Source organism: Ciconia boyciana, chromosome 16 (genome assembly GCF_034638445.1).
Source record: "Ciconia boyciana chromosome 16, ASM3463844v1, whole genome shotgun sequence".
NCBI lineage: Eukaryota > Metazoa > Chordata > Aves > Ciconiiformes > Ciconiidae > Ciconia > Ciconia boyciana.
This window is the reverse complement of record NC_132949.1, coordinates 819,920-840,313: the sequence shown is the minus strand read 5'-3', so window position 1 is coordinate 840,313 and position 20,394 is coordinate 819,920. Positions and strand designations below refer to the sequence as shown.

General features: G+C 62.0%; 3 protein-coding genes across 9 annotated transcripts in view; 2 read left to right on the top strand and 1 right to left on the bottom strand.

Moving 5' to 3' along the window:
* The first annotated feature begins 1,048 nt into the window (after positions 1 to 1,048).
* CBX8 (chromobox 8) lies at positions 1,049 to 5,569 on the top strand. Of its 2 annotated transcripts, none has more exons than XM_072881150.1 (5): positions 1,049 to 1,174; positions 1,633 to 1,676; positions 1,876 to 1,941; positions 2,040 to 2,106; positions 2,293 to 5,569. In XM_072881150.1, the coding sequence occupies exons 1-5, from the start codon at positions 1,106 to 1,108 to the stop codon at positions 3,130 to 3,132; spliced, it is 1,086 nt and encodes a 361-aa protein (XP_072737251.1). In that variant the 5' UTR covers positions 1,049 to 1,105; the 3' UTR covers positions 3,133 to 5,569. The 2 variants fall into 2 exon arrangements, with proteins under 2 accessions (XP_072737251.1, XP_072737250.1); XM_072881149.1 differs by having other exon boundaries at positions 2,016 to 2,106.
* A 1,313-nt stretch (positions 5,570 to 6,882) lies between these two features.
* Positions 6,883 to 16,214, bottom strand: CBX2 (chromobox 2). The gene is made up of 6 exons (XM_072881082.1): positions 15,990 to 16,214; positions 15,866 to 15,909; positions 15,251 to 15,316; positions 13,224 to 13,293; positions 7,822 to 12,733; positions 6,883 to 7,696 (listed from the first exon to the last, which is right to left on the bottom strand). The coding sequence occupies exons 1-5, from the start codon at positions 16,059 to 16,061 to the stop codon at positions 11,384 to 11,386; spliced, it is 1,602 nt and encodes a 533-aa protein (XP_072737183.1). The 5' UTR covers positions 16,062 to 16,214; the 3' UTR covers positions 6,883 to 7,696; positions 7,822 to 11,383.
* Positions 15,720 to 20,394, top strand: part of RBFOX3 (RNA binding fox-1 homolog 3) — a 193,178-nt gene continuing 188,503 nt past the window's right edge. For 5 of the 6 annotated variants that reach the window (XM_072881100.1, XM_072881099.1, XM_072881098.1 and 2 more), the window contains exon 1: positions 16,927 to 17,135. The gene's annotated coding sequence lies outside the window, so the exon portion shown is untranslated. Of the gene's footprint in view, positions 15,895 to 16,926; positions 17,136 to 20,394 lie in introns of those variants that run through there. The other variant, XM_072881094.1, reaches the window with a different exon arrangement.

Below are 20,394 nucleotides of genomic sequence, written 5' to 3'. Positions count from 1 at the left end.
CTGGACCGGTTCCCCCGCGGCTCGCCGCCCCCACGCGCGTGTCTCGATCTCCCGTGGCCGCCTCGGGGACGGACTCGCGGCGGGAGAAGGCGACGGCTCCCGGGCAGGACGCGGTGCGGCGGGGCGAGCGGCAGAGCCGGGAAGGGGGCCGGGGGGGGGGCCCGGTACCGGCTGGCGGCCCCGCAGTGCCACCCGCGCACCCACGCCACTTTGCTGATGGGTAATGCGGGGGGGAGACACACACACGGACACCAAAGCCTGCGTGGGGCCGCCCCGCTGGCCCCGGGGCCACCCCTGCGCCCCCCGGGGAACGCAGCCGGGGGCTGCCGGCGCGGGGAAACCGGAGGCCGCCGAGCTCCGCGCCGCCGGGAAGGATTCGCACTCCCGCAGGAGCAGCGGCGCCGAGCGGCCCGCGGGACCGCCTGTCTCCGTGGACGGTGGGTCACAGCCGCGGCGGTGGTGGCCCACCGTGGTCGGGGCGGTTCGCGCGTCAGCGCTCCCGCCTCTGACACCCTTCCCTTTGTCCCAGCACGGGCCGCCGGGCCGGGCAGCCGAGCACCGGGGAACGGCCCCGCCGCCCCCCCCCCCGCCCCGCCCCGCCCCGGTCCGCCCCGTCCAGGTGCTGGCGGGGGGCCGGCCCGCCCCGTCCCCGGGGCCGAGGGAGGCGGCGGCGGCGCCTCCCCGCGCTCCCGGGGCGCCTTTGTGCTCCGCTCCCCGCCTCCTCCTCCTCCTCCTCCGCCGCCGCCGCCGCCGCCCCCCTCCGCGCCCCCCCGCCGGGGCCGGCCCCCCCCGCGCCCCCCCCCCTCCCCCGGAGCGGAGCGGGGCGTGGCGCGGAGGGCGTGGCGGGGCGTGGCATCCCGACCGCCCCCCTCCCCGCGCGCCCCCGCCGGCGGCCCCGCCCCGCGCTCATCGGGACGCGGCGCACGTCGGGGGGCGGGGCGGCGGCGCGGGCCAATGCGGCGCGGGCGGAATATTCCACCCGGCTCCGCCAGCAACAAGTGCGGGGGGGGCGGGGGGGGGGCCGCGGCGCTGACGTCAGCGGGCGGAGTATTATGGTCTGGGCTGCGCTGGCGGCTGCCTGTGTGCTGCGAGCGGCCGCGTAAACATGGAGCTCTCGGCCGTCGGGGAGCGCGTCTTCGCGGCCGAGGCCCTGCTCAAGCGCCGCATCCGCAAAGTAGGTTCCCCCCCCCCGGCTCCCGCGCCGCCCTCCCCCCACCCCCTCCCTCCGCCCCCGGCCCCGCGCCTTCCCCGGCCCCGCCGCTGCGGCGCCCGCCGGCCCCGGCCCGGTTGCGGCTGGGCGCCCGCTGGGGGCGGCTCTTTCTCCCCGCCGCATGCCTGGGCGCTCCCCGCCGGCGGGGCGGGCGTGCTCCGCCGCTGCCTGCCCGCCCCGCCGGGCTGCGCACCCCCCCCGGGCTTTTATTTAACCATTATTCTCTTTTTTTTTTGTTGCATCCCGCCTCCCCCCACCCTCCCCCGCGCTCTCCTCCTCCTCCCCCCCCGCCCCCCGCGTGTTTTTGACACGCGCCGCGGGCGCGTGTTTGCTGCACGCGTGGAATCGCGGGTGTATCTTTGTTGCGGGCGTTTATCGCCGCTTCCCTCCATGCATATTTATTTCTCTCTTCGCATCCGCAGGGGCGCATGGAATATCTCGTAAAATGGAAGGGCTGGTCTCAGAAGTAAGTCGGCCGCTTGTCCGTGGGGCTCCGCAGGCGGGGGGCTGTGGGGAGATGGCTCGCTGCAGCCCTGCTCGAGCCATTGTCGGAGAAGGGAAACTTGGGTCCCTTCCTTTTTGCCCCGTATTTTTTTTATTGTATTTATTTTTTTCCCTTTCGGGCTCCTCACGCCATTCCCTCTCTCTGTCCGTCCCCCCCCCAGGTACAGCACTTGGGAACCCGAGGAGAACATCCTGGACGCCCGGCTGCTCGCCGCCTTCGAGGAAAGGTACAAGGCCTTTGCTAGCTGTAGCTGTTGCGCTTGTAAATATGTTGCTGTCTTGTAGCTATGCTGAATTGAAGCTTTGGTTTTTTTAACACCTCTAGGGAGCGAGAAATGGAGCTATACGGGCCCAAAAAGCGAGGCCCCAAGCCCAAAACCTTCCTGCTAAAGGTAAGGAGGCCAGAGCCCCGCGTGCGCCGGTGCCGGCCGGGGCTGCGTGCCGCGGCGGGGAGCGGGTCCCTCTCCGGCCCCCGTGGAGGATGCTCCTCGCAAAGGCGGCCTCTTGTCTCGTAAGTTGTAATTATGCAGCCGGATGGCAGGATAATAAAGTCACCGGTTGATTTATCTTCTTTGCAGGCCCAGGCAAAAGCAAAAGCCAAAACCTATGAATTCCGCAGTGACTCTTCCAGGGGGATCCGGGTCCCGTATCCCGGCAGGTCCCCCCAGGAGCTGGGCTCCACGTCCCGAGCTAGGGAAGGACTGAGAAACATAGCCCTGGCTCCCCAGGGCAGCTCCAGCACCAGCACCCCCAAGGCAGACGGCATCCGGGACCGGGTGATCCGCGTGGAGGAGAAACCCGGGGAGACCCCCAAAAAGAGAGGCCCGAAGCCCAGGAAGGAGCTTTACAAGGACCTGGCGGAGACTCTGGATGCCTCCAAGAGGAAACTGGGGGACCCGGGGGACAAGGTGGGCGACTACCTGAAGGCCAGAAAGATGGAGGAGGCGGTGGCGGGGGTGGCCAAGTTTGGCTCGGGACACAGCGTCATCCAGCTGGCCAGGCGGCAGGACCCTGACCTCCCCGGCGCCCTGCCCGGCCCCAACCGAGCCGAGGTGGGTGCCAAGCTGGGAGCCGCCGAGACCTACCCTCCCCGGCTGGCCAAGCACCGGGCAGACTTTCTGGACCCCAAGGGGCAGGGGGGGCTGGACCCCGGCGGGCCCAAGCTCCTGCACGGCGCGGTGAGCCCGGGCGCCGTGGGCAGCCTGTACCGCGACGGCGTGGGGGGCCAGGCGGGGCGGCCCTCCCTCATCGCCAGGATCCCCGTCTCCAGGATCCTGGGGGACCCCGAGGAGGAGTCCTGGAGCCCCTCGCTCAACAACCTGGAGAAGGTGGTGGTAACTGATGTGACCTCTAACTTTTTGACCGTCACCATCAAGGAGAGCAGCACGGACCAAGGATTCTTTAAAGAGAAGCGATGAGTTTGTCGGCGGTGGTGCTGGGGTTTTCTTCGGTCAGATCCAGACAAAAGCTTGGTTAGAGCTTGGTGGGCCTTTTTTTTTTTTTCTTTTTCCTTTATTTTTTCTTTTCCTTTTTTTTTTTTTTTTTGGTGTCCTGGAGAGGATTTAGAAACTGTCCTAAATTCATTAACTCATTCTTTCCTCCCCCCCCCCCCCCCGTCTTACATTTCGTTGGAAAGATTATCTCTAGAGTTATATTTTCTATTAGATGTAAATATGTTATTTAAGAAAAAATGCTTATATATATATCTATATATATATATTTCAACTCTGAGTTGTTTTATTTAAATGGAGACAACAGTGACTGCTCAGTTGCTCTTAGAAAGGACAATAAAACTGAGAACGAACGGAGTTCATGCATCTGTTGCAGGAGCCGGTGTACATAACGAACAATGTTCATAGCGAATTATGTTCTGGGTTTTTTTAACTATTATTTTTCATATGATGCTATGGATGGTGGAGGGGGGACGTGTTACTCCCTCGGAGGGCAAAGTGCCCTGATTCTTGATTGTGATAGAAGGTGTTGCTTGTACAATCAAGTGTGCTGTGTCCAGAACCGTTGCCCTTGACAGTTGAAGTAAGCACTTGAATTTACAGTATTGTTGGGGAGGGGGCGTTTCCAGTCTAACAAAAAAAAAAAAAACAACCGTTGCTACAAAGTCGGGGCGGGGAAAAGCAGAAATCCATAAAAAGGCTAAAACTGTTCTAGCGGAGTATTAACTTGAATTGCCTTTTCTTGCAAAGGAAGAGGAGGTTTGTGTGTGTAAGGTTCCTGAGAGGGGTGATACTGAAATGCACTTTAATAGAGTTGTCCTAGCAGTTGTGGGAGACAGGACTGAGCTGAGAATCTGTTTTCATTTTGTCTGGTCGCTTGATTCTGTTCCCCTTCCCACTTAAAAAACAAACAAACAAGAAAAAACCAAAACCCACCCAACAAACCCCCCCCTCTGTTTACATTCCTGAAATGCCAGAGAGGTTTGGGAGGGTAGCATGTCACTGCCCATATTTAGATGCTTTATACCGCTATAGAAAGTGGATTTTTTTCTTTCCCAATACAGTTCACTTCAGACTGTTGGAAGACTCCAGATAAAGTGTTTTGTAATATCCACATCTCTGACAAATCCCAGAGCCACCTTTATGCATTCAGAGACAATAAATATTTCCCTTTTCTTATGCTAGTTAAACAATAGCCAAGAGGCGAAATATTCCCGTGCGTGAGCAGCCCTGCTGACTCGGGTGGCTTTTTGTGGTTTATTTGCCTGTGTTATTTCTCCTGGCTCTGGAGGACCCTGCCGTGTTTCGCCCCGGGCTGGGGCAGGGCACGGCCGTGGGGTTGCGTGGCTCTGAACAAAGCGCAGCGGGTCGAGCAGCAGCCACGGGTGGCCGTGGGGGAGACGCGGGGGCTGCGGCCCCCCGCTCCGCTCGCTCCTTCTCCCCCAGCTCTGTTGCAGCCTGACCCGGGTGGGGAGCGGGACCTTCACCCGTGGTGTGATTTCGGTTGAGGTGGAGCAGGTGTCCCCGTCCTGACGCGTTGGTCTGAGCATCTCTCTGGGTTGGAAAGCACAAATCTGTCCGGCAGCGCCCAAGGGCCGGGGCTGGGCCAGGTCACCCTTGTCCCTCCTGGCCGGCTGCCCCGGCCGAGCTCCCGGAGGCTCCCGGTTTGTTCGAGGGCTGCACGGGGGGTGAAAGCACACAGGGCCTGATGGGTGCGGAAAGGGGCTGGGGCGAGGAGCAGCCAGCGGCTGTTGGGCCCATCTGCGGCTCCACCTTGCTGGGTCTCCTTCCCCATCCTTCTTTTGGGACCCTTGTCAGATGGCCTAGCCGGAGGATGCTGTATTGACAGTGCAAAGGGAGCCATGTCTGTCGGTTCTGGAATTTTTGTTGTTGTTGGTTTTGTTTGTTTTTCTTTTTTTTTAAGGCATATTTTGTAAAATGGAGATTTTTAACTTGGTTTGTACGAAGAGCCGATGTGCTGGTTTCGGTGCCAGGGGCAGCCGACACGGGACGTGTGTTATTGGAGGGACGGTGAGGGGATTGAGCTGCCCGTCCTCCCGCTGCCGCCATGCCGAGGCTGGAGGATGCCTCCCTTTGCGACAGAGCCCGGAGCCGCGCTCCCGCCCTGCTGGGACGCGGTCGGGATTTAGTGTGCTTCGCTCCATCCCCGTGTATATGTGTGCGTCCAGACACACGTATATGGAGCAAAACATACATGTGGGTGTATATGTGTGTATGTATATAGCGACGTATATACTGAGTGCGTGCGCGTGGGGGTGTGTGTGCGTGAACTATTTAAATCTAAGACTTGTACAAAAACGATTTGGCTAAATCTCAGTCTCAGAAGTGAAGCTTAACTACGTGTCTTCTGCCAGCCGTGAATGTCCATGAGACCTGCTTTTTATGTGAGTTTAAATATATACTTTGTAAATAGAGCCGTGTCTGTCTTCCCTTTGTGGCCCTGGGGTGAGGGCGGGGGTGCGGGGCCGGGGGGTGCCCGGGAGCACCCCGGGGTGGGCGGTGGGGCCCTGAGGGGGAGGGGGGCCCCGCACCCCCCCCCCCCCCCCCCCGTGCGGGGCCGGGACCCGACGGGGCGGGGGGGAGGCCAGGGTGCCGCCGGGCCGGGCCGCCCCCGGGGGTCCCGCGGTGTCCGGACGGGGCGGCGGCGGGCGCCGTGTGCGGCTCCGCGACGAGGAACGGCCCCGGGGCCGCCGCTCCGCCCCCCGGGGAAGGCGCCCGGGTACCGGGCCGGGCCCCACCGCTGCCCCCGGGCCGCGGCGTTCCGCCCTTCCGACGGGACGGGCAGCGCGGCGGGGGTGCGGGTCGGGGCCCCGGGGCGCGGCGGCCGCCCCTGCCCGCCGAGCCCGGCCTTTGCATTCAAATCTGCCCCGGCCGCGGAGGCGGAGGGGAGCGGGGGGGGGTGATGGGCTTTTTTTAAGCCGTGTCCTCATTAACCTCCTTTCCCCGCTCCGCCGGGTGAAAGGCGCGGACCCCGCGCTGTGGGAGCTGTCAGCGGCTGGGCGCGGAGAATGAGGGCCGGGGAGGAGCGGGGAAAGGGCCGCACAATGGCGCCTTTCTCCCCCGGCCCAGCGGGGGGGCCCTTTCACACGGGCCGCGGCGGGGCCCCCGGCGGGGCGGGCGCGGAGGGAGGGGGTGGGGACGGCGGGGACCGGCCGCCGGAGCCCCCGGCCGCGGCCCGCAGGAGCCGACACCCCCACACCCCCGGTGCCGGGGCGGCTCCGCGCCCTCCGGCCCCCCCCCCCCCGCTCGCTCCGGCGGCAGCTCCGACGGCGGGGCCCCGGGGGCCCGCTGGGCCCCCGCCCCGCCGCGGCAGCCGGGGCCGCGGAGCCGCCGCTGCCCGCGCCCTTCCGCGGCCGCGCAGCGCCCGGGCCGGGCGGATCGCGGCCCCCGGGCGGGTCCCGGTCCCGCAGGTGGGGGGCGGCCGGGCGGGTCCGGGCTGGGCCGGCGCCGAGCGGAGGCACCTGGGGCCCCGGGCAGCCCCAGCCCCGCCGTAGCGGAGCCCGGGCGGAGGTGCGGGGTGGTTGCCCGGCCCCGGTTCCCCTCAGCGCCGCCCAGACCCATCCCGGCGGTCGCGGCAGCCCCGCCGCAGCCCGGGGCCGGGAACGCGCTGCGCGGCGGGGGGGGGGATATGCGGTTTCACAAGGCAGCGGCAGCCCCCGGGGGGCCGGGCCCGCAGCAGTGAGCACACCAGGCGGAAAAGTTTAAAAAAATATTTATTGATATGCTAAAAAAGAGCAGTGGAAAAGTTATACAAAAAAACCCCCGCCCGACGTAACCACCTCCTAGTGTTTGCCTGCAAATAAATTAAAAGCAGCCTAGAGGTCGTGGGTCTACACTAGCGTTAGTGTCCAGAAGCACTAGAGAACGCAGCGCACAAGGCGAGCGGGGTGCCGGAGGGCGGCCGGAGGCTGGGGGAGCGGCGAGCGTGGCCCTGCAGCCCCGCTCCAGAACACCCTTGAGCTTTCCCGGGGTAATAACATCTCCAACTTTTGTTCTCTGCAAATAAAAGCAAACAAACAGCTGTAGTTTAAAGCAATTATAAGTGTCATACAGGAACGATTTGGCTCTCTCTTTAATTAAAACATACAAATCAGACCAGCGACTGGCACAAGTTACAAGAACAATTGTTTGTTTTCACCCATCCCTCAATTGCTTTCAGTAAAAACCTTCTCTCCAGCTCTGGAGCCCTTCACATCCAGCTCAGAAACTCAAAGCCGACTCAACCCCCTGAACCATCCCCATCCCTCCACGAACTCCAGGTTTTTTTGGTACAAAATATATATATAAAAATAGACTAAGTTTCTAGGGAAGATGGCTGAATTGGCCACCTCTTCCAGTCCAATGGAAAACAACAAGTATGCTTAACCAGATTATGCCTGGAGAAAATATCCATTCAATATACAAATACTGCAGGACTTTCCACATCGGAAACCCCTTAGAAAATGACAAGTGACAAACCTTTAATTGGCTGTTTGACACACGGCTGAACACTCCAACCCATAGCAGCAAACTTAAAAAAAAAAAAAAAAAAAGAAAAAAAAAGGTAGACCTTGAATACTAATGGTACTGACTGGTAAACAGGGTCTGCACCGGCTTTCAACCCCTGTCCACAAAAGATTACAGTAAATCACTCACATAATGTGCCTTTGAGAGGCAACCTCCAACAGGAACCGCTCGCTCAGACACCCCAGCGCTGCTGGGAGAGCCGAGATCCTGAAACACGAGGTCGGGAAGGGGCCGGGGAAGGAGCGCAGGAGGAGACGATGGTCAGAAAAATTTCTGGATTATCATTTTCACCATCCTTAGACCTTTGGAATCGAACCAGCTGGTGAGCAAAAGGCACAATAGCAAGTGGTGACAGCAGAGCCCTGCCGCTACCGGGAAGGGACACGCCTGGGGAGGGTGGGTGATGGAGGAAAACTGCCCGCCGCTGGGATACGTGCGCCCCAGGGTGTGAGCCCAGCCCCAGCGACCCTTTGCCCGGCCAGGAGGCAGGAGCAAGCCCCCGCATGGAGAAATGCATGTGAGCTTCGACGGGGGCTCTGGAGGGAGCAGCCGTCCTGGAGCCAGTGGGCAGCGAGCACGGAACACAGCACCCACCGTCACGGCTCATCTCCTGCACCCTCTGTGGACGCTTGGTGCCAGACCCCTTCTCAGAGCATCCTCAGATGCTTTTTCCCCCTGGGGGGACACCAGCCCCCACAGCCTGTTGCTGTAGGCAAGAGCATCCCAGCCAGGCCAGCTTCCCCTCAGTGAGCATCCCTCGGCTACCTTCAGCCCTGCGGCAGGGCTCCGTGTGACGGCTGGGTGTCCCACCGGGGACCAGGGCACCTCTCCCCATCGGTGTCACAGCCGTCCCCAGGACCCCGTGACCACCCTGCTTTGCATAGGCACAAACCTGTCGTGGGACCGGTGTCGCAGACAAGGCTGAGATAAGGACGGTCCGAAAGGCACATTGTCATTCAGTTTGGATTTGCAAAGGCCAAGTAGCAAACATTTGGTGTGTGGGGAAGAGCGTTACCCCTGCGCTCCCAGGTTCCTCGATTCTTCTCCCAAAACGCTCGTATCCCCAGCACAAAAGCACACCCAGCAGAGACCATGCCCGGAGCGTTCGTTTCTGCTGACACAGGCTAACGTTTCCTTGGTCTGTTCAAAGCAACGGTAGCTCGTTTGGCAAAGTTCAAGACCAGAAGGTAAACAGCACAGACTGTGACATTTTGGCATTGCGGAGCTCAAGGGAAACTCTGTCCTTGGGAACCTCCTCCATGGACAACGCTCCCTCCTCTCCCCTCGGCCCTTTGCCTGGCAGAACAACGTGCGGCGCGGCGCTGGGCCGGGCGGCCAGCAGCAGAGCAGGGCTGCACCAGTCCTCTGCGAACCCCCTGCCCCAGGCTGCCCGACGCTGTGGGGAGGTGACGTGCAAGGCTGCCTGGCTGCACCGGGGCAGAACTGGAGCTGGCCAAGAAGCCTGCACAGGTCCTGCTGCAAGGCGGCAATACACCTCCACCCACCCCGGCTCACCGGCACGCTGTCAGCTCACGCAGGATGCCGTGCTCAGCTCCACAACGCAACAAACTCAAAGCCACAACCAACAGGACGGCTGGGGATTAAATACAAAAGCTAAGGCAGAGCATCTGGAGCACAGGAGCCTGCCCCGGCAAAGGCTGCCGCCGCCGCTCGGGGAACAACCATCCATCCCTTGAACAACCGGGCAGCACGTGCAGCCAGCGCTGGCTTTTCACGTCACCTGAGAATTGCACTGCCGCCAGCCAGCGGCAGCAAATGCGACTGCAGAGGTCTGACGCATTGGGGGGGGGGGGTCAGAAGTACCTGTACCCCCAGTTTGGTCCACTTATCTCCGCACGCCTGTGTGTGATGACGCTGTGAGTGCCCCTGCCTGTGGCAAAGTAAGATGCCCGTCCTGGTGCCAGGTCAGTCACCTAGCAAGCGGTGACCCCCGAAGCAGTGCCTGTTCACGCACACAGCGAGAAGCCACCCCGGAGACGCTGGCGGGACAGCCCTTCAGACACCGAACCATGCACTGAGACCTGGCAGACTGCAGGCTTTTTATCTCCTCTGAGAAAGGAGTTCAGCATTAACAGAGCTAAAATGACCTCAAATGCTACTAAACTCTGCCTGAACTACTGCTGCTAATTTTGGCTTGTAAGAGTAATCTATCGTAGGGAAAAAGACCTCCGTAAAAAAGCCATTAACGGTTGCCATTACAAGCCAAAACGAACACCCCGGCTGCTGGCGCAGGATGGCAAGATGAAGATGAGCGGCTGCCGCGGGCCCCCCAGCTCCTCGAGGCACCGCTGCCGCTGCCTGGCCCTGCCTCTTCTCCCTCTCCTCTCCTTCCCTTTCCCACCGCTCCAGATCAGCCATGCAGGTGTCGTCCTCGACCAGCTTCTGAGCCCTCCAGAGGGAGAAAAATGTGGATGACCAGCGTAAGTCCAACCCAGCGAGCATCCAAGGCGCAGGGCTGGACTGAAGGCTGGGTCCGGCCAGGCTCCCAGCATGGAGGGCTCACCCCCAGCTCTGCCCGGGTGCTGCTTTTTAGCTGAACTCCAGCACTGCCCTCACAGACAACTGGCAGTCCGAGTACCAACCTACCTGCTGCTGGAAGGGTTCGCACATTCTGCAAGACTTAAAAAATATTCCCCAGCTCGGTCCCTACGAGTGCCTGGAAACTGCTGAACGGGAGGGGGAGATGCTGGCGATGCTGGGACGAGGCAGAGGAGCGGCGCTGGGGCTCCGTGGGCCGCACAGTGATTCGGGCTTTGCTTTCCTCTGAAAGTCAAGTCACTGCAAAGAAGCCAGCGGCTCTCGCCAGCTCCCACCCTTGGCAAGGCAGGACCCTCCCCGGGCGGCAAGGACATGCCCACTGCCCGCCGCCCCTTGCGCTGAAAGAGGCACCTTTGACACCCGTATCATCAGTGGCATCCAGGATTCAGTCTTCCCTAGACTGGGTTTATTCCCCTCCCTCAAAAAAAGGATTTTTCCTTAATTAAAAAAATGTAAACAATATTTCCCTATCAGCTGGAAACCACAACAGAAACGTCGTGGACTTCATCGTCATTGGAAGTGACCTCGCCCAGGGGGGTGGCTGGGCTGAGTGTACCCTGAAAAACCCCCATGTACAGCCATCCCCCAGCAGCCCCTGAGGGCTGGGAGCAGCGGCTGTCTCATTTGGATTGACTTGCAGCTCCCCACAGCTCACAGACAGATTCATGGGGAGCCCAGAGGAAAGAAAAGGATCTCCTTTTCCTCTCCCGAGTATAAGCCTGGCCCATTGCAGCTCCACACCCCTCTCCCCGCTGCCAGAGAGCCGTAGACCTTGTCACTGCTATTTCAAGCTGTAAAGCAAAGAAACCCGCGTACAGTGAAGCCTGGCTCAAAACTTGCCAGCCTGTCACCCCCGGCAGCACCAGTGCCCCTGCTCCCGGAGGACGGCGTCAGCCGCCTCGCTCGGGGCACTGCTCTGGAGAGGATGGATACAAGCCAGGAGGGATCCATCGACCCACTGGCAGTTCTGAGCAGGTTTCACCGCGTCTTTCTCAAGCCTCTCTGGACACGAGTCCCAGCAGGTCTCATGAGGTCTCCACGTTCACTTGAAGAAAGAAAAACCTGATGGAAGAGCTGGGCAAAGCTGAGAGAGAGGCTGAAGGACCCTCTCCCTCCTCTCATGCTCCTGGGCTCAGTATTGCCGTAGGTTGAAAAACCCAACGCTGGTGGGGGACTCCTTGACCGTCACTGTGATCAGGTTAGCGGTGACGTCGGTGACAAAGACGTGCTCGATCAGGCTGCGGGTGGGTTTCCAGTCCTGGCTGGTCTGGATAGAGACAGACATGTTCTGACCCACGCCCCGGAAGGAAGCCGAATCCCGGTCCGAATCCGAGCTGGTCTCTTCACCTGTGCTCATTTCAGAAAGGGCGGCCGGCTTGCGGTTCTCCGTGGCTGCGTGCCCCTCCTGTGTGCCGGCTGTGCTGCTTTTGGCCAAGTCTCTGTCACCTGCCCGGTGCGCCTGCTTCTCGCTCTTGCCGCCGTCCCCCCCCGAGAGCATGCTGGCGCTGGCAGCGTTCAACCCGGCACCCGCTGTGCTGCCCTTCGCACCGGTGGTGCCCGCACTCGCCGCCGTGCCGCTGCCGGAGCCTTTGGACAGGGCGCTGCAAAGGTGGCGAGGGACGCTGCTCCCGCCGGCCGCGCTTGGCCCATTTTTGACGCTCTGCAGGTTTAGAGCTTGGAGGTTCAGCTCCTGACTGGAGGCTGGCTGGCTGCCGGCCCCGGACGAGCTCACTGGCATCTTGCTGCCATTGTGCAGCATTTGGCCTCCCGCAGCAAACCCCGCTTTCTGGTCCCCTCCAGCGCCGCTGCTAGCAGCCTTGGCAGTCTTGGGTCCCTGCACGCTCAGCCCAAGCTCCCCAGCTCCTTTCTGGTTCCTCATTTTTAAGTCCAGCCCTAAGCCGCTCTTACTGGATGCCTGGGACTTCAGCGCCAGCCTGCCCAGGGGGGAGGTCTCTGCCGAGTTCTGGCTTTGGGACATCCTGTTCATGTAGTGCACGATGGAGCTCTGCCAGCTGATGGCTCGGTTTGGGCTCGCGGAGCCGCTCTTCATCATGTTGGGCAGGTTTTCTGCAGACGAACCCCCCGAGCTGAGCCCAGCCAAGGCGCCCGGCGGGTCCTTCAGCACAGCCATGCCCGAGCCCTGCGTGCTGTGCTGGGGCTGCAGCTTCCCCATCAGCTTGGCGCTGCCGCCCACCTCCTTCCGGGACGTTTTCAGCACCTTTGTCAGGTTCACCGTCCTTCGAGCCACCTTCTGCTCCGGGGGAAGAGGTTTCCGCCCACGCTTCTTCCTGGAAGTGTCCTTCATTTCGGGCTTCGCCACCAGGATCTGAGCTTTCTTCTGCGGTACCGGGTGAGTCTCTCTGCTGCGGGGACCTCTCTTTGCTTCCAGGTCACTTTCATCCTCTTCATCAGAGGAGGAGGAAGAGGAAGATGTGGAGGAAGAGGAGCTACTTGACTTAGTTTTTGCAGGCATCTCTGGTTCCTGCGAAGCAACGAAGAGAGACAGGGAAAGAGTTAACACACATTACCAAAGAACTGTTATGGGCATTGCAAATCCTTCAGTGTTGCCTGGCCAGGTGCCTCAGACACACACAGGTTCTTTCCCCGCGGTAGCTGATCTGCTCATCCTCTACCATAAAACGAGTTAGGGAGCGTGCAGTACAGAACCGACCAGGCTTAAATACCAGGCGGGACCCTGGTGCCAGGGAACTCTTCTGTCTCCTTCTACGCCATCAGCATCGCAGCGATGAAGAGATGTCCCCCTCGCAGGCATCCTCATTGACCCACCCACCGCCGCAATCTTCAAAGCCCCTCACCCGGGGTCTGCAGGCACCGCTGTGTCCTCACCACCCGCCAGAGGCTGAGCATCCACCGCACCCCGCGCTGTGGACGGACACTCGCCGGTGCCTTCCAAGGCCAGAGCCCCTCCAGCGCCGTCATGGCCGTGGATTTCCACCGCCACCAGGACTCACCACGTGCTTCCTGGGCCTGCCCCTGGGCCGCTTCCCCCTCTTCCGATTCTGCACTTCTTTTTCGTGTTCCCTGAAAAAACAACGATTAAGGACAATGTTTGCAGGGAAGAAAAAACACATGCAAAATCATCCTGGTTCCTCCCTTTCTTCTGTCATTAAAAACCCCCCTTGCTCGGGATGCTGTAGGCTCAGCTCCCGTGCCAGCGCCTGAGCAGCGGCTGGGAGGTGTCCTTAACCCCTGCTGACATGCGACGACCTTGCAGGCTCCGAGCACATCACTTACTTGAACCCACGCTGTTACAGGCACACCACGCTCAGTCAAAGAGCCCCAAGAACTGTACAGAAACCTGGGGACTCGTGCAGTTAAACCTCCCCCACGTGGCACCCGGACCGTTTACCCTGCGGGACGGGCACAGGTCACTGGAAGACTCGGGCCATGAATGCGATGCAACGCAAGAAAAAGAACTACAGAGTGAGGACAGGGCTATGACAATTGTGGCCTTAGAACAAGGACAGCTATCTGGACGTCAGGGTACCCGGCTGGCTCAGCAGCAGGCATCTGCCCTGATTTACTGGAGGCGAGGTGAAAGAGAAACTCTCCTGCATACAGCGTGGGACTGAACTGCATGGATGGCTGAAATACATTTACCAAACTGCTCACAGAGCCAAAATCCTTTGCCATGCAGGACCTTCCTGCTGGTTACCCCAGTCCCGGTCTCTTTGTCCCACTGGTGCCAGTCACGGGCCTTCCAAGGAGAGGCATCGAGCTCTGTAACACCGCCCCTGAGAGCGGCTCCCTGCTCTGCTCGCGCCCGGGGGAGCCGGGGCGAGCCGGGCAGTGACGGGAGAGCATCTCTGTTTGCTACAATAACATCCCCACAGCAAGAAGCTTCCAGCGGTCAGCAATGGACCGCATGGCGTTACTCATCCTGAGTCAGTGGCTCTTCCAATTCATGGTGAGATCTGCAGTTTTTCTGGTACAACGGGATCAGGGAAACAGAAGCATCTGCCCCGTCTCTGCTAAGCCTTGCCTTACGCACACACTGGCAGAGCTGAGCTTCCCCTCTGCTCACGGCGAGCAGCAGCCCGGCCTCTGTGTGGAGGAAAAGCAAACGCATTCCCTGGAAGCTCTGCAAGTTCTCTCCTTCGCTGGGCTCATTTCACCTCTCCTGCCCCTCCTGGGCTGGAGGTGGTGGCCCAGGCTGGCAGCCGCACAAAGCCCGAGGAGATCGTATGGGGAATGTTTTCAGATCGCTATACTATTTTGTAGTCCTCTGTTTAAAAAGGACAGTGTTAAGGTGTAATACATACGGCTAATTAAACGCCGTGCTGTCTGCACTAACCACCAGATTCCATTCTTGAAAAAATGGATCCAGAAATGAGTTATAATTAAATCCTGTCATAAACTTTAATGATTTTTATTAATATGGAGCCAAAATATTTGGCCGCGCTGTGCTTACCGTAGCCAGCTGGCTACTTTTTTACCTCCGTGCGTGATTCCTGGCGTATAATAGCGGCAGAACCACTGCTGGTCCCCGCTCGGCTCTGGGCAGTAGCCCTGGCCCCGACAGAGGACACCATTTTCTCCCACCCGTTACTTCCTCGCCCCTCTCAGAGCTGTGCCCTCCCGAAGTGCATTCTGGTGCCTCCCAAGCCCACCGCTTCTGCGGTCCCAGGCGCCGTCTCCCCGCCGGGGCCCGCAGTCGTCCCCCGAGCACGGCCAGGCCCCGGCCGCTGGACGGGGAACGAGAGCCCCAGGTCTCTGCTGGGCGCTGCCGCGCTCCCATTGTACAGCCAGCGCAAACCCAGATCGTGCGCGGGGCCATAAATTCTTCGCGTTTACCCGGCCCGGGGAGAGACGTCCCAGGTGGACCTGCACTGTAATTTCAGGAGATGAACAAAAGGGCCGTGCCACAAAAGGCACGGCGAGCTTCAGCCTGTTGTTTCCACAACTTCCACCGCACGCGCAGCCAATTAGAAGTTAATTGACTTTATCGTTCGCTTAGAAATATTTATAGTTAGCTCACTTCTTTTGGAAAGCGAGGAGGAGTCTTGGATCAAGGATGTTCTCCTCGGGCTCCCAGCTGTTGTGCCTGCAACAGAAGACGCGGGCTGGGCGAGGGCGGAGGGCCGGTGCTCCCCGCCGCCCCCGTTACCGGCCCGGCACCGGGGAGTTCATCCGAGGACAAACGGGCCCTTCGTGCCGCCCGGGCCGAGCACCCGGCGCCGGGCCCCGCGGGGACCGGGGCATCTCCGCACGGGGCGCCGGAGCAGCCCCGTCCCCGGGGGGGGGGGAGGCCGGGGGGGGAGGGGGCGGCGCCGCCGCCGCGGGGTGAGGCGAGCCCCGCGCAGCCCGGGGGAGCTCCGGTTTCGGCGGGCGGGCGGGCGGGCGAGGGGCGCGGGGCCGGTGCCTGCCCGCCGGGGGGTGGCTCCGGGGGCGGCCGGCCCGGCCCGCGGCCCGGGGGCGGGGGGGGAGCGGAGCCCCACGCGGCGGCGGGGAGGGCCGGGCCGCGGCCGCGCTTATTTGTAAACAAAAGGAGCGGCGCGACCCGAACAAAAGCGGCCGGGCGGGCGGCACCCCCGCGGCCGCGCCCCGCGCCCCCCGCGCCCCGCAGCGCCCCGCACCGCGCAGCCCCGCTCACTTGGAGGACCAGCCTCGCCACTTGACCAGGTACTCCAGCTTGCCCTGCGGAGAGAGACGGGGAGAGGCGCGTTAGCGGCGGCGGCGGCGGGCGGCGGGGCGCGGCGGGGGGCGGCGGGTCCCACCTTGCGGAGCCGCTTGCTGAGGATGCACTCGGCGGCGAAGACCTGCTCTCCCACGCTGCTCAGCTCCTCCATGGCCCCGGCCCCGCACGCACGCACACGCACACACACAAGGGGAGCCCCCGGGCGCGCCCCCGACGGCGGCCGCGCGCGCCCCCGCCCCCCCCCCCATCCCCGCGCGCCCCTCGGCACAATGCGGCGCGCGCGCCCCCGGCGGGGGGGGGCGGGGGGGGTGGGCGGGGGAGCTGGCGAGGGGAGGGAGGGGGCTCCCCAAATTCCCCGCTGGCCAATGGGGCGCGGGGGGCGGGGCGTGCCGGCGGGGGAGGGGGGGGCGGCATTGTCTGCGCGCGACCCCTCCCCTTCCTGCGCGCGCGGGGGCGGTCGCTGCCCGGCCGGAGCGGGGACAATGGGGACGGCCCGGCCCGGCCCGGGGCTTTGTTCCCGCGGGCGGCGCAGGAGGGCGGAGGAGGGCGGAGGAGGGCGGGGGGGTCCCCAGGGCGGCCCCGCGGCGCTCGCCGCCTGCAGGGGCGCGGGCTCGGCGGCCCTGCCCCGCTCGGGCCGGCCAGGGTCCCTTCCCGGGGAGAAAGCGGCGGCGGGGCGCAGCCTGCGGCCGGGGGCACGGCTCCCGCGCGGCCCCCGCCGGCCCCGGGCAGAGGGCAGCGGCGCGTTTCGCGGTCTGAAGCAGTCGGTTATAATGGAATAAAGCGTGTTTCCTCGGCGGGTGGCGGTTGGGTCGATCGGCGCCGCGCGGTGCCGCCTCACGGGCTCGCAGCCAGGTACGGCCCGGCCCGCAGTCCCTTCCCCGCCGCTCACGAACGCGCGGCGGCAAGGACCGCGCCGCGGCCCCGCACGCCACCGGGGCGTGCGAGGCGGCGTGAGGAGCTGCCACAGCGCGGGTGTGCGCTGTGGGCGTGGAGCAATGAAATATGGTGCTTTCCAGGCATGGAAGAAGATGAGTCAGCACCTCAGGGAGTTCACAACCGCGGGCCCGGAGCCTGCGATTAACCGTGCGGGAGCCAGAGGGAAATGAATTTCCGTAGCCCCCGCGCCTGGGTGCCCGCGGTGCGCGGGGACTGAGCGGGACCAGGACGGGCGATGGGGTGTCCTGCGTGCGGGGCCTCACGCAAACCCCGGGCAGTGCCGGCTCCGGTAAGCGATGCTGAATTTAGAAAAGCATTTTGCACGCACCTCCGGGAGCTCCAGGCCGGCGCGTTGGGCTGGCCCCGCTGCCGGCCGTACCGTGGCTGCTGGGGAGCCCCTGCATGATGGAAGGGGAAAACGGCTCCCTGGCTGGCGGCGCGGGGCTGACCCGGTCCACGGGACGGCGGGTGAGCCTGGGGTGCTGGGGCAACACGGGGTAACTGTCCTAGGTCGAGCGCTATCACGTTTTATTGTTTCCTTTTCACAATTACCGTGGCTGTTCGCTGACCAGGAGAACCGCTAGAAGCTTTTTTTTTAGCCAAAGGTGACACAGAAATGTAAGCCAGTGCTGCACTTTTGCTTTCTTTACAGTTAATTTACCTTTCGTCAGCTCTGCTCTTTGTGTGCAGCACGCCTTAAATTTTAGTAAAAAAATGTGTGCGACTTCCCATCCCTGCACGCATGAGCCGTGTGCGCGCACAATACGGCATTCGCGGCGGCGTGGGTGCAGCTCAAGTGACCGGCCGTGTCGAGCGTGCGGGGCGAGCGGGGCGTGGGGCTCACCCGGCCACCGGGGTCTGGCTCACCGGTGCTGAGAGATGAACACCGCCGGGAAATGAGCCCTGTATCTGGGTAACGCCGGGTGGGCTCTTCTGAGCTCCCCGCGAGGACGCAGGAATAGAATAGCTGTTCTCTTCCTCCCCGGAGCGAAGAAGAAAAGGCTGCTGTGAGCGGAGGGGCTCTGTTTGCTGCTCGCTCAGCCTGAGAGAGGCCGGGGGTAGGAAGCGGGAGCAGCTCTCGGCGTTCGGGTCTCTTTGGGGACCGTGTGTGCAGCGTTTGGGAGGCTGGTGCCTGGCGTGGGGCTGTGCCGGCAGCTTTGTCCCTGAGCCCTCGTGGCCAGCCCCGAGCAGGTCGCTTCCAGCAACGACCCACGTTTCTTTAATGCTGTGCAGCCCCAGCGCCGCCCGCATTCCCGCTCACGTCTCCGCATCGACGGGGAGCTGAGTCCCCTTCGCCTGTGGGGGGAGAAGGGCCGCGTTGCTCCCTGGACTGGAAACCTCCTCTATATCCCTGGGGGTTTACTGGGAACCCGTCCTGGTCAGCACCTGGGCCGCGGTGGGCTCCGTGCTTTCTGCCAGTTCTCCCCAGTTTGGAGCTGCGGGTTATTCTGCGTAGTTTGAAAGCTGCATGCGACGGCTGGGGGCAGAGCGGGTGTTTCCTCGGAGCGCAAAGCACCCCGAGCCCTGGCTGTCGTCCCTTCTGAGGTGACAGCTTTCTCAGGTTGATGGCAGGTTTCGCATTATTTGATGTCTTTAATGGAGCTGTGTGGTTAAATGAAAAATCTCACTTTTTCTCAGAAAAGAAAAAGGAAAAGAAAGAAAACAAATCACTCTAAGCATTAAAAAAGCCTGAACTCATGGCTTTGAAGATTTACAAAAACAGGAAGCGAATAAAAAAATCCTACATTTGTTTAGATGGTAAAATCTCCTGAGTTTTTACATTGCGATTCGGATCGTTCACTCTTGGGCGCAGCACTAGCGAAATGATTTTGCTGGAGGCGTAGCTGCCTGCCCCTTCCCAGTGCCGGCGGTGCCGGCCCAGCATCGCCCGGCTTTCTCTTTGGCATTTCAGGATGTTTTAGCGATGACAAAAAATAAAATTGTCCACGAGTGCCTTTCGCCCCTGCCCGTCTGCCTTCTGCTGCTGCCTCCAGCTCCCCTGGGAAGGGCAGGGACGGCGTCTGCACGATGGGTCCGAGGGCAAGGAGGGCTGGGGCTGCGAAGGGAGAACCTGGGGGAGTTAAACGGGTCCTGGCACAGCGAGATGTCCCCCTTCTGCTGAGTCGGCCAGAGGGGACCGTCCCAGTGACGGCGCTTCCCTGGGCATCGCTGGCCAGAGCCGCTGCAGAGGCTGCCCTGGCTCTGGCTGCTGGCCGGGGCAGAGCTCCCCGGGGAGGCGCAGGAGGAGATGCCCGCTTGCTGCTGCCGAAGCTGCGGCTCCACCTGCGAGTGCCTTTGGGCTGAACTCGGTGTTCTCCATCCCTGCCAGAGACTTCACCTTCCCGGAGAAACTTGGGAACATGCAGTAAATAGCTTGGCTGCCACATTCCCCAGCTCCAGCCGAGCTAAGTGACAGTGGAGCCAATAAACCCAGCAGTTGCTGAGAAAACCTTTGGCATCTTAAAAATGAGACTCAGACTCCTGAACTAAGCTGGTGGAACATAATTTCGTAGCTCTTCCCAAGTATGCCAGACATCCCAGGAATGCCGCGTATCCTGCGTTATGTCGGTAGCGGGGGGCTGTCATGCTGGGGTGGAGGTTTGCTGTCAGAGGAAGGTGTTCACCCAAAGAGCAGACCTTCCTGAGGAGATCACGGTGCTCCTGGCGGGTCAGGGGGTTTGGAGCAGGCATGTCGAGCAGGGCTGTGGGAGCCAGCGTGGCCGGGCCGGGCGTCAGCCAGGAGCGAGAGCCCGTCCTGTTGGGCTTTGTACCAGGGCGAGGGACACAGCCGCTCCCCAGGAGCTTGCAGAGCAAAGAGCCCCGGCCGGGGAGGTGCAGGGTGGGGGTCAGGGCCGTGGCTGTTTCCACGGGGCACTTGGCCTCTGTCTTTGTGCCTGGACCCACCAGGAAGAAGGGGCGTTGGCAGGGATGCCCCGTGCTTCCTTCCAGTGCTGCGGGCTCGGGGCTTTCCTGGGTCAGGGTTGATAGCGACGGGGTTTTCTGAGGGGGTGCCGAGCGCTCGTAATATTCCTGACTTCAAAGGGCGCAGCTGGGGCCAGCCCAGGGGGTGGCTGGGCCATGGTAGCCATGTTTGTTGTGGGCAAATGGTGGTTGTTTTCCCAAGGCATCAGCCAATTGAAGCACAGAGATCTGCATATCATTTGGGCACCGCAGCCGAGTGCAGCCGGGTATGGAACTGTGCAGCTGCAGGATGGGATGATCAGAGAGCACGTCGTGTCCGGGCCCCGAGGCTGTGTGCGGGAATCGTAGGGGCACGTGCCATCCCCAGACCGGGCACTTCAAGAGGCAGCAGTTTATCTGCAAACTGGGTGTATGCCATAAATAAATACGTGTATGTGTATGTTTGTTATGTTACCATCTTGGAGCAGTTGGGACCCCTGGGTAGCAAGCATCTTCCTAGTGCAGGAAAAAGAAAGGGAAGCAAATGGTGTGGAAATGCATAGCAAATTGGGATGCAACACACAGCAGGGCTCTCCCTGCTGCGTGACCCCCAGCCCCGGGGAGGGGGGCGGTGGGGAATGAATTAC

Coding starts and splice junctions, on each gene's coding strand:
- CBX8 (XM_072881149.1), top strand. CDS start 1,106: ATGGAGCTCTCGGCCGTCGGGGAGCGCGTCTTCGCGGCCGAGGCCCTG. Junction 1,175..1,632: donor TCAAGCGCCGCATCCGCAAA/GTAGGTTCCCCC, acceptor TCGCATCCGCAG/GGGCGCATGGAATATCTCGT. Junction 2,107..2,292: donor CCAAAACCTTCCTGCTAAAG/GTAAGGAGGCCA, acceptor TCTTCTTTGCAG/GCCCAGGCAAAAGCAAAAGC.
- CBX2 (XM_072881082.1), bottom strand. CDS start 16,061: ATGGAGGAGCTGAGCAGCGTGGGAGAGCAGGTCTTCGCCGCCGAGTGC. Junction 15,317..15,865: donor TGGCGAGGCTGGTCCTCCAA/GTGAGCGGGGCT, acceptor CTTCTGTTGCAG/GCACAACAGCTGGGAGCCCG. Junction 12,734..13,223: donor GCAGGCCCAGGAAGCACGTG/GTGAGTCCTGGT, acceptor GTTGCTTCGCAG/GAACCAGAGATGCCTGCAAA.